At 40.0% G+C, this 14,507-nt stretch overlaps 1 protein-coding gene across 1 annotated transcript; it reads right to left on the bottom strand.

Moving 5' to 3' along the window:
* Positions 1-2,014: 2,014 nt before the first annotated feature.
* On the bottom strand, positions 2,015-13,066 carry ica1 (islet cell autoantigen 1; the record flags this gene model as incomplete). Its single annotated transcript, XM_080768230.1, has 12 exons — positions 2,015-2,142; positions 2,409-2,498; positions 3,596-3,844; positions 4,017-4,123; positions 5,183-5,277; positions 6,289-6,387; positions 7,373-7,498; positions 8,698-8,896; positions 9,989-10,112; positions 11,302-11,374; positions 12,292-12,463; positions 13,050-13,066. 12 exons carry the CDS (start codon positions 13,064-13,066, stop codon positions 2,021-2,023), a joined length of 1,473 nt encoding a protein of 490 aa, XP_080624356.1. The 3' UTR covers positions 2,015-2,020.
* Between the last annotated feature and the right edge of the window lie 1,441 nt (positions 13,067-14,507).

The following is a 14,507-nucleotide window of genomic DNA, read 5'->3' as shown; positions in this document are numbered from 1 at the left end:
GTAAGATATTTAATTTGGCCTTTTTGATGAACACAATGGCGAGCTAAGTCCCAGAGCGATCCCCTGTTTCTCTCCTACCTGGACGGTAGGATCTCTGCTTCACTCACACACACACTTCCCCCCCCCATAACTGCTGCATACACTCTAAGAACTGCCTCACATTACCCCTCTGACCTTGAATGACTTTGAACAATTGACTTTGGACAAACCATGACTGAGTCTATACTTTTGGGTTGAATTACTTTGTTTTATCTGAATTGAGTGTTGTTTATTTTACTTTTGTTTCTTCAATAATAATATCCTATTAAGCATAATTTTCAGTCTCTTGGTTCTTTATGTTTTTCAATGCAAACTCCTTTCTACCATACGCCTACTTCTGAATTCTGATAGCAGTAGCCTACTGGTCCAAACATATTCCTATATCACTAAGTATATGCTACATACAACCTTTGTCAACTTTGTCAAGTAGTAGGCTATATCGCCATGAATGGAATGGCTACCGTTAATATTTTACCCATTCGTGTGCAGTGATGTCACGTTAATGAGAGAGGCAGTCATAATCAACGTTTATGGAGTGATTTATGAATGCATAAGCATATGGATGAAGGCTGGTGTGTGCTGGCTGGGATGCATGTCCATGAAAATATTTAAACAGTGGCACCCACTGCGGTCCCGACTCCTGAAAATGATCTCTCATAAGCGATCAGCCTATCTGATCCCAGCCCATGACTAGATCTGCAATTTACCTGAATGACTGTTAAAGGCAAGCACTTATTTAAATGAGTGAATGATTAAGCCCGTAACGCCTATGCCATTGCAAGGCAAGCTATGGCATGGCTATGTTTGTTATTGTCACTTGGATATAAAATAGGGGTGCACGTCCATTTATGCTAAAATAAAAAAATATATATTTATCACAGGGAATCAGGGATATTTATAGGCGTCTGATGTCACACTGTGTTCCCGTGGTCAAAATCATCTCGCACATATGCGCTCGCATATGTTTTAACAGAGCCAATAAAGCACTGTTTGATTAAGCATCTAAACTTGTAACATTGTACACGTTATATCGATTTTAATTGCGCGATTGTAATTGCTTGTACAGTTGGAAATCTCCTAACAATTTCATTTCAGGTATACATTTTAGGAGTGAATACATATGTTTAGATGCCTTTCAGCTATAATGCTTCTCCGCTTGCCAAGATACCCATGTACCTGTCTAAATACTTCCTTAATGTCAACGAAGTCCACACCCACAACACCAGAGGGAGTTCAACAAACTATGTTTAACCCAGATTCGGCACAAACAAAATGTGGAACGCCCTACCAACGCCTAACCATCATTAAGACATGCAAATCCCTTGACTCCTTCAAACCGCTCTCAAAGGGCACCTACGGACGGCTGCAATTCGGCACCCGTAAAATCTGAATCCCCCACCCACCCCATTTTACCCCTCACTGTAGGTTTTTTTTTCCCCCCTTTTTACCTCCTCTATGATGATTTCCTGTTTTCAAAGTCACGCTGGAATGATAAATGCTCATTGCTCAATGATAAATTGCGGTGATTATGGTGTACACCCATTTTTGTGCGTATGCCGATTTTGATAAATGAGGGCCATGTGAATACTATTGTGGATACTAAATCAGGTCCCCCACCAGAAGAGAAAATATCCTTATCTTTCACAGTCTAATGTTGGCAGTTATGTTATATACTATTATACTAAGTTACCGTGTATACTTTACTGGGCCTTTCTGGCACTCTGCTATTTTCACCAAAACACGTGAACATTTCTCAGTTTTGTCCGTAAATATGTTTGTCAAGACGTTATTCTATTAATTATCAATGTTAGTCACATTATAGAGGCATTTAATTTGAGTTAATATTGAGGAATAAAAAAATAAAATAAAGTAACTGTAAACGTTGTGAAACAGGTCAATATTATACATGAGAAAAAGGATGATCATAGATGAAGATACCCGTTGATACCCGAAATGATTCTGCTGTGTTGTTGAAGCAGGATTACGCATTGTGTAGCTCATGTTCTGTCCCCATTTTGCCCACTGCATCTGGATTAGAAAGGGGATCGAGGTCAGCGAACAGGTTGAACCATGCTGAAAGGTCTTTGGAGGACTCCGTTGGTGCTGAAAAGTAAGGGTAAATGTCACTAAGTCAAGCTCCTGCAAGCCTTATTGTACTTCATTAAAATAAAACGTTTTCTGAAAGCCATGGTCGACATTGGATGCCTTTATTGGCCTTGTATTGAACTCCATCTGACTGAAAGGTTAGGCTTATTCATGGAAATATTTGCGCCCCACAAGTCGTCTGAAAGTGCCCATAAACACAGGCTTCAGCTGGAAACATGACTTTTTCATTTATTAATGTTTTACTCGTTTGGCCATAAACGTACCTTTTGCTGCCGTCCGAGACTGGTTCTGATTGGCTCCAGATGATTGCTCGGTTGCCTGGGAGATGGGCTGTGGAATGCTCCTGGCCCAATCTGAAATGGAGATGGGGATTTAGAGTCATCAACGGGGGACACTTAACGCGTCAAACCATGATCCAGTGCCATAAATCATTACGCTTTCTTACCACAATGCTGATGTGGAGAGACAGTGTAATCGACAAGAAAACACCATTAACACATTTGTTTGACCTTATAAAAATAGTATTTGAATAGTATTATTATAGACAAAACAGACTATATCTTTAGTTAGTATCAGCTGAATCTGTTCTGGTTGGACTACAGGGTATTTGGGAGGAGAGGCACACATTCCTACAGTGAGATTCTCATAATACAATATGGTTCTAATCAAAAGGAACAGGCACAGTTGTATGTTTACATGGTAAAATGGAGAAAATAGCAGTTATTTTATTGCGAGCTATCTTATTACAGTAGCCTATAAATTAATCTCTTACTGCCAGTAAATCATATGCACAAGCTTTAATTTCCTTACAGCTTTGTACTGTAGCTGTATACAATTCATTCACCCCCCCCCCCCCCCCCCCCCCCACACACACACACACACACACACACACAACCAGCAGAAAATAGACAAACAACAAAACCAGATGATGTGCTGGCAGTAAGGTAGCCCAGAGTGGGACGAAATGGAAAGGGATCGGCAATTAGGTACGGTTAAGCAAATATAATTGCCAGGTTATAATAGGCCTTTTCTATTACTTATACAGCTGTGGTTTTGACAAATCATTTCAAGGCTGCTTTTCTCCCAGTATGGCAATAGTCCAGCATAATGGAAAAAACTGCTCTATTTAGTTGGCTGCATGTTTCTGTTAAAGCACTCATTCATAAAAGAAAAAAACATTTATATTAATTTCCAGGCAAATTTAGCTGAGCTAGGTGGTGAATTGGATTAAGCTAATGATGAACTTTGTAATATTTATCCATGCTTTATTATATGGTAATGAAAATGGTTAATGGTACTCTAGCTAATGATTGGAGAAGACCAATCTAATTGACCATTTGTCATTCAAAACCTTATTTATTTATTTTTGGCTGATGAGCACACAAACAATACAGCACACACACACTCACACTCACAGTCTCACACTAAGATGACTCACACTAACTCTGACCTGAGAGGGAAGACTGCAGGTTGTTTAAACTTTGGTCCAATAGATGAGATGGGAGGAAGCAGGAAGGGGAGGTGTTCTCCTCCACTAGTACACTCGACCTGTCCTCCCCTTCTCCAAACACCTCCCTCCACTCACGGGAGAACTCGCCCTCATCTAGGGAGGTGCTGCCCAGAATCTCATTCAGCAAAACCATGCTGTCCTTCTCCCCTCCCTCTTGTTCCTGGTAGGCTGAAATAAGATCCCCACCATCTGGAAGGACCAGTCAGGTTTTAAGTTAATGGACAGGGATGTGCAGAGGAAAAGAGACAGTACAGTATTAATAAATAAGTAGTTTCAAAACACAAATGGATGCTTGTTGATACGCGCTCCCCCTGTTGGTGCCTTCATGTCATGGTGAGCGATACTGCAAATCAGGATTTACTCCTAGTCTGGTCTGTTTGAACTAAGCTTACTTTAGGAGGCCAGGAGCGCTCAGTGCTCTGCTCCAGCAGCAGCAGCAGCAGCAGCCATGTGGTCGACCCCTGTGTTCTGTTATGTTTGGAACAATTACTTTATCTTATTCCTTTGAGTAAGTTGTTACTTTGTGTTTCTTTGAAACATTGCTTTCTTTTCGGAAAGATGGGACAACTAGTTTAGTTTTTGGGTTTCCTTTGAAAGATTATAGTTGCATCTTATTTTTTTAATTTGGAGATGAGCACTCCGGGTTCGATGGCCCATTGCGTGGTTGGCCCAGAGAGCTCCCCTTCCTTATGTTGATTTTGGCCGGCCTATCTCTCCCCTTTTCTTTTCTATTTTGTGATGTTTATTTGGTTGGTATTGGTGATATTTTGTTTCAATAAACCCTATTGCTTTGGCTTTCTCTAGAACTTGTTTGTTTATGTTATTGACTTCTTATTAACGACAGGTTGTTTTAGAGGTTGTAACTATGATATTGAGACGAAATGTCTCAGCTGGATACCCGTTTGTCTGCTCATATCCGTATCTTCAAATAATTGTCCAGATTTGGCTTGTGCTGCAAAAGGTAAGCATGGAAGAAGTGATTAGGGAATGGGATATTACTATTTGTTCTTGATATTTGATTCTACTACGCTACTTTTATAATTCTAAAAAGAAAAGTCATATATATATATGTAGAGAAGACAACTGAGAAAGAACAACACAACCAGGTGCTCACAGGAGAAAAAGGTTGTTAAATGTATGAGGTGATAAAACGGGATAAAACATGAAAAAACAGAGGATCCAGGTACACAATAACAAAAGGAGAAAAAGCCTTCATTAAAACAAGGCAAATGCCATTACGTGCCAACCACAACAGGTCTTCATCACGATGAAAATGATTTACTGTGAATTTTAATATATTAATGTTTACCTTCTCTGGGTTCTTCATCTGTATTTTCTGTTTCGAGTGAGATGAGTCTAAGAGCAGACATTTAATATAACAATGTTTACAAATAATCAGTTTCAGGTATAAAAGGCAATACAGGCAACATTTTTTTAACTAATTGTACAGGAAGTGCAAGTGTGGAAGTGTTAAACAAAATAAGACTACGATTTTCATTTTCATTTTGTATCCGTTGTTTTACTCACCGGCCATCTCTTGACTCAGGTTTCACTGCTGTCTTAGTTTTTTTTTTCTTCTTCCCTTTCTTTCTAGCCAGCTTCTCCATCGGATCTTGAAGGCTCTGCATACATAAAGCAAGACTTACTGTATCTGACAAGACTGTAGGTCCCCTTACTAAAGATGACAGATGCAGAATCACACAGCATGTGTTGTAGTATAGGACATTTGTTTTTGACAGTATAATAAGGCAAGGCTTAGTATAAATAACTATATGTGAACTACAGATGACAGTATAGCATGTCTTTTTGTTATTGCATAATTCAGATTCAGAAAATCTTAGCCATCAAATGCCAATCTTTGGCAAGAGAGCATACAGAGACAAAATACAAGTTCACAGAAAAATAACAGCAGCAGAAGTGCAAGTGTCTTATTTGAAGGGTTTATGGCAGTGGGCACAAATTATTTTTCCCCCCTAGTTCTTTCTTCAGTGTTAGCCTAGATATAAAGAAATATAGATGCCTTATTGGTTGCTGCAGTTCGTTGGAGCGACCTGTCTCCAGTGGGAGGAGGAAGTCAAGCGCAAGTACTAATGAAGGCACGGTGCGTCGCTGCCACTCAGGTGACTACTGGTCAATCACAGTGTATTTTCCCGAGCTTTATTGGCATGACGAAACAAACGTTGACATTGCCAAAGCAAGTGCCGCTGGGAAAGAGGGAGTCACGCTGGCCTACCAAACGTCCCCTTCTGTTACGTACCCCACCCGGAAGCTTGGCAAGCTTCCGCTACGCTTCGCAAGCAATCTCGGGAAAGCTTGCTTCCACGTTGCCTCCCCTCGAGAGACAAACGCCCCAGAGCCGAAAGGAGGTGTCTACCTTTTTATGTCTATGGTAATAGTTTGAAGAAAAGTAGAAAGAGCCAGGAAGTGCGAGATAACATGCAACACAGTTTCCTGACTAGAATTAATCATGCTTGAGACTATAACTGTTAAACTAGCATTTCTATTACAAGGAGCCCCCAAAAGGAACTCAAAAGTAGAATTTAGTTTATTCTTATTCCAAATTTCTCAATAGCTGTAAAAGTATAAAATAGGGTTCAAGTGATGATGTATAGATCCTAATGATGTACTCTTACCTTGAGTGTAGAGATGTCATAGTGCTGACATCCCTTGAAGTTTTCATGAATGGCAGCCATAGTGTGCGATGTCTTTTCCCAGAAGTGCAAGAGTGTTGTCTGGAAAATAGATAAACAGTAGCTATCCCAATATATACTCTTGTGACCTTTTGTAACAGAAATGCACATAAAATGTTTTAAAAAGATACACTTTGTGTGGCTGATAAACACATGTTTGTCAAAGTATCTTGATAGGCTTACCGTAAAACCTATTTTCAATATTGAGTTCTCCTTTGTATATAACTTAAAGTCACTCTATTCAACTAAACTTTATTTATAGAGCACATTTAATTGCTGTGCAGAAAATATATTAAACAGTAAGAGGCAAATAGACTAAGACAAACAGAAAATGGCACAAGTGAAATAAAAAAGAAAGACTAAAAGAGAAATACACAGTAAAGGTCACAGATACACACTTCAGAGTTTAAAGCCAAAAGAAAATAAGTGAGTCTTTAATAATGATTTAAAAGCCTCTAGTGTCTGGGCACAACGAATATGAAGGCAAGCTATTCCATAGCCTAGGGGCAGCCGGACAGCTGGACAACCAGAAGCAACTGATTAGCCGACCTCAAAGTTCTAGTTGGGGTGTATGAGTTCAGAAAGGTACGGAGGAGCTAGGCCATTGAGGGCCTTAAAAACAAACAATAAAAGCTTAAAATAAATTCTGCCAAGTGTCAGGGGTGAAGCGAACCGTAAAATAGTTTGGATGGTTGAGGTCACACTATCTCATTGGCTAACCAACCTCAAAGATCTTTAAGCAAACCTTAAGAACACCAAACCAGAAACCAACTATTTTAACAGTAGCCTATACATGAATTTAAGGTCTGCTCCGCTTGACTGGTTGTTCACACAATGCATTGTGACTGTTGGTTCAGCAGAAACATTATTAGACGAGAGTCGGGACTAAAAATGATGTGGCTTCAATATTTGGCAAAGTTCTTTCAGACCAATTTGACCCCCACTGACAAAACTTAAGTTTTAAAAAGTATAAAATATATAGGCCCGGGCTACATTATATATTTACTTTCTTGGATTTGTCATGTACCTGGTATGTGGTTAGGACATGAGAGAGGAGGTTACAACGACTGGCTCCCAACAAGTCGACTTTCTGGCACACATCATTCTTCAGTTTGTCAAAGCTTGTTTTGGTGGACCGCACCTGCGTTTGAACCTGAGATGGAGAGAGATGATTGGGAAACATTTGCTCAGTGAAAGATAGTGCCATAACACCTTCTCAATGTAGGTTACAGGTTTGAACTGTGAACACACAGATACGCCAGTTCAGGGCTGTGCATGTCAGGGCATGTCAAAAAGTGTCAACAATACACAACAGTTGCTATGTGGTTCATGCCGTTGAACCCGTTTAGCTGATGAATTATGCCCTCTAGCGGTTCTTTCAAGTATAGCACATTTTGCTTTGGAGTGTTCTGCATGGTTTTTATTTTTTAATATGGTTCAATTAAAACCTGTACAATGTGGACCAGAATATTTTTATGGAATCAAGATTTTAGTAGCAATATAGAATGTACAATGCATTGATTTCAGTTTATGACAATAGAATGCTATTGTTTTCATTTTACAATTAAGGGGACATGGGACCTTTTGCTTAAGTACTGTCATGTTTTGTGCTACATTATTATTGGCAACACAGTTGCTCTGTGCAAAATAACAATATAATAGCTAGAAATATATAGATAAGTAAGCCATAAGGACATAACTCCCATGTTCACAGTCACAAAACAATTATTGCCAATATTCATACCATTAACCAACACAAAATATGGAGTGTTATGGAGGCATCTATGGATTGATTCGTTCCTCTTCCGTGTTTGACACAGAAGCCCAGTGTTACTATGATGGGAAATGTCAATTCAATTGGTATTTCTCATTTTCTATACATAATGTACTTGATAAACATTGCTTATTATAGGAAAATGCAACCAGAGCACACAGTTTATTAGCATACTGTACAATGGAGGGTCAAATCAAAAGCAAACAACAGCAAGAGGTAAGAATGGAGGTCAATTATCAGTACACAGCTCCTTGGACTGTACGTTAGACCAGTGGTTCTCAACCTTTTCAGACCAATATATATATGAACTGGGGACCCCATAACCTAACAAGCACTTTGTTAGAGTTGAGGCATTCAATTTTGTTCGGCTCGGTTCCACAGATATTGTGAAAATAGGGCTTGTAGATCGGTATTTTCACAAATTCTAAATTCTTCACAATTTGATCAGTGTTCGGCCAGTATTCATAGTTTTAGCTTTTTTAGGTATCAAGTCCTTAATTAATCACTTCACTGTCATCTGGGGACCCCCCAAAATCATGTGGGGACCCCCCCTGGGAGAACCACTGCGTTAAACCAACCTTGCGGAACTTCTCCATCTGTTTGTGTGTGTCTGGATCCAGCTCTTGGGACACATCTTTCATCCACAGTAATGCTCCTCTATATTCTGTCCTGGACTGCTCCATCCGATTCACTGTGAGCCAGGTGTCGGAGATGGCTCGGTAGCGAAATGTCTCTACTTCCTGGTAGAGGCGGCACAGAGGGCTGCGCAGAGCCAATCTGTAAGAGGAAAAAACAAAACAAGAACAAGTTTTAAGGGGATTATCGCTCAAAATGATCAATTAACCAAATAGTCCGGCAGCCAACAGGCTTCTTTTGTTTAAAGTGGGAAATTTGTTATAGTTTTTTTTTATTGGCCTAAAATATTGTCTATATACATACATAAATGAATCCACTTGCTGACCGGCTGTCGGTATTGAGCAATTTGTTTTATAGGGGAGTCACCATACCATTAACATCCTATATAAGGCAAGATTTCATTATGCTTTATATGTAGCATGTGACATGTCAAACTGGGGTTTTCATGATTCTGAATCCATTCCAAGCAAAAAACACTCCTTGGTCTAAAAACTGCCATAACCACTGACTAATGCTTGGAATGGATTCAGAATCATGAAAACCCCCTAGTTTGACATATGTCACATGCTACTTAAAGCATAATGAATTGCCTCATGTTAATGGTATGGTCACACATAAACCCCTATAAAAAGAAATTGCTCAATGCTGACAGCTGGTCAGCAAGTGGATTCATGAATGTATGACAATATTTTAGGCCAATAAAAAAAACTATATACCAAATGTCCCACTCCACACCCCCAGCTGCCGGACTAAAAGGTTATTATATTATACAGTAATCTATTTTAGTACTGTCAGTGGATCATGCTTCCTAGATGGAAAGCAGAGAATAAACAGTCTCTTTGCATCTTCATTAGTTTTAGATTAATATATTATCATAAAGTCATGCAGATACGGACCAGAACATGTAATTTAACTCACTGACCCATCCAATTTACCCATCCTGGGTAAACTCAAAGTCACCTTTTCTAATACACTGTGGAGCTATACTGTAGGTCTGTCTGACATAACAGATTGAAAGGTAGATTGAATAGGGTTGAAAACTGGATGCTTCCCAGCTGTAAAAAAAAAAAAAAAAAGATTATTGGCTACTAATGTAACTAGCAAATCACCCAATTGCTTCACCCAGCAGACTTGAAAGTATATTCACAATATCCGAATTTGACTGTTTTGCTACAAGGTAGATAGATCATCATCAGGCTCTGATGAACCTTTTGTGCAGATTTATCTTGTTACCTCTGCTGTGAGGAGAAGCACAGAGCTTTCCCTGTGGCCTGCATGATTTTGCCCGCCCGGTTTTTGTCCTGAGACCCTTGTGAACGGAGGAAACGACCCAGCTCATTCTCCTCTTGGGAAAGGACTGCATGAGGAAGAAGGTGAATTACAATGGTCATGCACATCCACAAATTCCAACGAGTGCAGGATCCAAAAGAATAACTAAGAAAGGAAAAAGGAGATCCGCACACCGTTTTAAAAGCTCTCAAAACTATTTATTGATATGAGGTATACCTGACGAAGGCCCCTGAGGCCGAAACGTTGTAGTGTTTTCCGCTCTGTTGTCAATAAATTGTTTTGGGAGCTTTTAAAACAAAGAAGGTGAATTACTCATAAGAGTCCATTCTATAGAAAATGGAATGTACTGTAGGAGCTGCATTGGGAAATTTGCAATGACTGTTTACATAGTGATATTGACATGATAATGACATGACACTGACCATGATACAGACCTGATACTGACAAGATACCAGGCCTGGATTGGCCTCAGGACGTACCAGGCATATGCCCGGTGGGCTGACCCTCTGGTGGGCCGGTCTGGGCCAATTTTTTTTTTTTGTATCATATCATGTAAATGTGGAGGTGTTAAGGGCTTGTATTTCAAGTATTTGTATGGGCCTCGACCCCTGAAAAGTCAGTAGAGTATCTGCACGCTGGTTGTGGTGGGCCAGTCTGGGCCAGATTCCGCGAAAATGTCCGGGCCGAATTTTTGTCTCAGTCCAGCCATGCAAGATACTGTCCATGTCCATAACTAACCATGATACTGACATGATACTGACCATGACTAACCATTATGGACATGATACAGACCATGATATTGCGACACTGACCAATGTGACCATGATACTGACATGATAGCCTACTGATGTATCATGGTTAGTATCATGTCACAGGACTGTGACAGGGCTGGCAACATAGTACCATGGCAACATGGGGTCGGGACACTAGAAGTCCTTGAAGGGGTTTCAGTGCAGCTAAATGATTCGGAAGCAATCAGACCCTAACAGATCTGTAAATCCTACAAATGTAACCAAATGGACCTGGTTCCATTTGTACACTCTCAGACTTAATATCATAAAGGTAATATCAAATCGGGGTTGCTGGCCTAATGCATATCAAGCGGAGGGTTCTTGAAATTAAAAAGAAATCAAAATCACTGATGTAAACAATAAAATATTTTTTCTCGTGCCATCATGGTTTGGTCAGGTATGTGTAAAGGTTTTCGCTCCGTCCGTCCCTCCATACACAATAAAAAGAAAATGGGATGAACGTACAGCAGATTCTCCTCTGGTACTGTTCAATGACCTTCAGAAGCTCCATGCATGTTCTCTGAATAGAGTGGAACACCTGCAGAGACACACCAACAAGAGGACAATGAATACAGACACCACCAGGAAACCTTGAGCTTGATTTAGACTTCGTATAGTACGATGGTGCTGCTTGCCGAAAATAACGATGACAGTGGGGTTTTTCATTCTACCACATGGGCAGAGGACAGCAAAAGAATCATCTACCGCCATACAACATCTATCATTATGTAACAAAGGGCATGTGTGAAAGGGTAAATTGATATATGATATGATATGAATTTGCTTGAAAAAGAAAATGGTTTCATTTTTCAGGGCGCTAGTCTCTCCTATATACTGTACAGGTTTAATGTTTGTTTTGTCTCAATGTTTGTTTTACAACATGTTGTAAGATGAAGAAGAGCGCCCATCACTTCACACGAGTGTGATTTTTTAATGATTATTTCAATTATTAATATTATTACTAACCAGACTATATTTATAATACTGTATATAATTGTCACACTTTTTTATTGTTCTTCTTCCGGAGTAATCTACCTAACTTCCACTGTGATTGGCCGAGCTTTGCATAACGTTTGTAGTAGCGAATTGGCTGTTGTTGGTTACGTAACCAATCTATGTTTTACAATTGATTATAAAGACAGAAATTCCCTTGCAGGGGCAGAAGACCAAACTATTCAGGTGTTAAATACATTTTCAAATAAGGGAGGGGCCTATGTAAGCGACTGCGGCAACCACACTTTGCAATTTTTTTTAATTGCGACTTCTCTAGTTATTATTATTATTAAAAAAACCCCACAAAACTAACAACTAAAAGCAAAACAATGTCAAACAAACCAACAAACAAACAAAAAATCTGCAACCTCAGAATGCGTTGCGATGTGACATTACATTTCTCTTTTGGATGTCAAGCTAAATTGTTTGAGAGACCCGACAGCTCTCTGTGCTCTTCCTCACCTCCAGCTTGCCGTCCAGATCTGTATCTGAGGCGACCACATGTTCGTCTTCTTTCTTCCCAGTGACCTTGATGAGTGTCTGTTTGGTTTTCCAGTACCTCTGCTGGAACTTGTTCACCACAGAGGAGTCTTGGCTTTGGATAAAACCATCAATGTACTCGCGGGAGAAGCCACTGAAATGACAAAGTGGTCTCTATCAGTCTCACAAGGTGGGGTCACGGGGGTCCCCAGCTAAATGATTGGTAGCTAGGAACCAAAAGGATCCTACTAAGGGGCGCTAGACCCTCCTATAACCAGCTTTGTCTGTTTGTGTGAACACAAACACGATGATTTGATTGGCTGATCACCCCATAGCGATGATTTGATTGGCTGAGCAAAGTACATATTGAGGATAAAAAGTAAGGGCAGAAAAGTGAAGATGCCTAAAGTGATTGGCTGGAATGACATTTGTGATGATTTGATTGACTGAGCATGGATGTATGATGATAAGAGTGTGATGTTTTATTGTGTGGACTGTCCCATGAGTGTAGGCTACAGTAGCCAGGCTATTTTAAAGTGTAGATTGGGATCCCAGAGAAATATGCCTACATTATACATATCATGTCAAATGGGGGTCTGTGGCCTAATAGAAGATATCGGCATTAAAAAAAGATTGAGAATCATCAGTGTAATTTATATTATGCAGTTGCTCTCAAAGAATAAGATGTTAATTGTAGATAGAAGGTTGTTCATCAGCAATATAATTTGAAGTATACTCACTAATTTCCCCCCTCCATATTTGAGAAACAGCTGTGGGCAAAAATAAAAGTTATAGTAGATATATTTATATATAGGTATATATATTTCCATTTATAAATCAAGTGGGATACGGGCATGGGTTCATTTTTATTTCTACCAAACCATACAAACCGGAATTAAACACGAACCGCTGATTAGCAGTGAACGAGCCACGTATAGGCTACGACTACGTTATCCAAGACAAGTGCACCACCTGCTGTCCATCATCATTAGAATCGGATGGAAAATCACAATGCGCACACATAATAATAAGTGCTTTCATTACGTAACGTATTGTGCTAATAATAAAACAGCCATGGCAACAGATATAATGATACGAATATAGCAGTCCTTAATCTTATAGCAGTCCTTAGTCTCTCTCCTTATAATCTGTGATTCATTGTAATAAACTAGCGACGCAGATTTTTCCACCCAACCTATAGCGCACCGCATCGCTGAATTATATTCCTTTTACAGCGTGGGAAATATCCGATTCTAAGAAATAGAATATGATATAGGCTAGACATACCTTACTGTGTCGAAAGCATGTAGAAAATGTCCTTATATTAGTTCGAACCTAGAACCTATAGTGTAGGCCTGGCCTGCTATTTGCTACACACATGTGTAAACAGCTGCTTATTCTGCTTATTCTGAATGCCTGCGCGAGTGACGTCATTCAACAGCGTAGGCTATAGGCTACATATTGCCTGCCCAATTGTCAAGACAGACAGACAGCTACTCATGGACAATTGGACAGGCAGGAAGGCAGACAGCTACTCATAGACAGACAGACAGCTACTCATAGACAATTGGGCAGGCAGGCAGACAGCTACTCATAATAATAATAATAATAATAATAATGAATTTTATTTATAATGCACTTTTCATTCACAAGGAATCTCAGAGTGCTACAAGGTTTAAAAAACATATATCATAAAAGGTTAAAAACAGGTTTAACAAAAAACAGTGCAAAAACAGTTCAGCATAAAAAGGCCTTCGGGAACAGGAAGGTTTTCAGGCCTTTTTTAAAACATTCCACAGTCTGTGGCACTCTCAGGTCTATGGGGAGGCCATTCCACAAACGTGGTGCTGCTGAGAAAAAGGCCCGGTCCCCCATGGTGCGCAGCTTGGTATCGGGAACATGGAGTAGGAGTTTGTTTGCAGATCTGAGGGTGCGGGTAGAGGATGTTTTTGGAGGGGTGATTAGTTCCTGTAGGTATGGAGGGGCATGTCCGTTTATGCAGTTGTAAGTGATCAGCAGGACCTTGTAGTGGATCCTGGCTGTAACGGGGAGCCAGTGCAATGTGAGGAGGATGGGTGTGATATGGTCATGCTTGCGGACTTTCATCAGGACCCTGGCAGCGCTGTTCTGAATGTATTGCAGCTTCTGTATATGTTTGCCAGGAATCCCGATGAAGAGGGCGTTGCAGTAGTCCAGTC

This window comes from Protomyctophum bolini (assembly GCF_963924005.1).
Source record: "Protomyctophum bolini genome assembly, chromosome: 7".
Classification (NCBI taxonomy): domain Eukaryota; kingdom Metazoa; phylum Chordata; class Actinopteri; order Myctophiformes; family Myctophidae; genus Protomyctophum; species Protomyctophum bolini.
The sequence above is the reverse complement of the archived record's forward strand: the minus strand, read 5'-3'. Positions and strand labels throughout refer to the sequence as shown.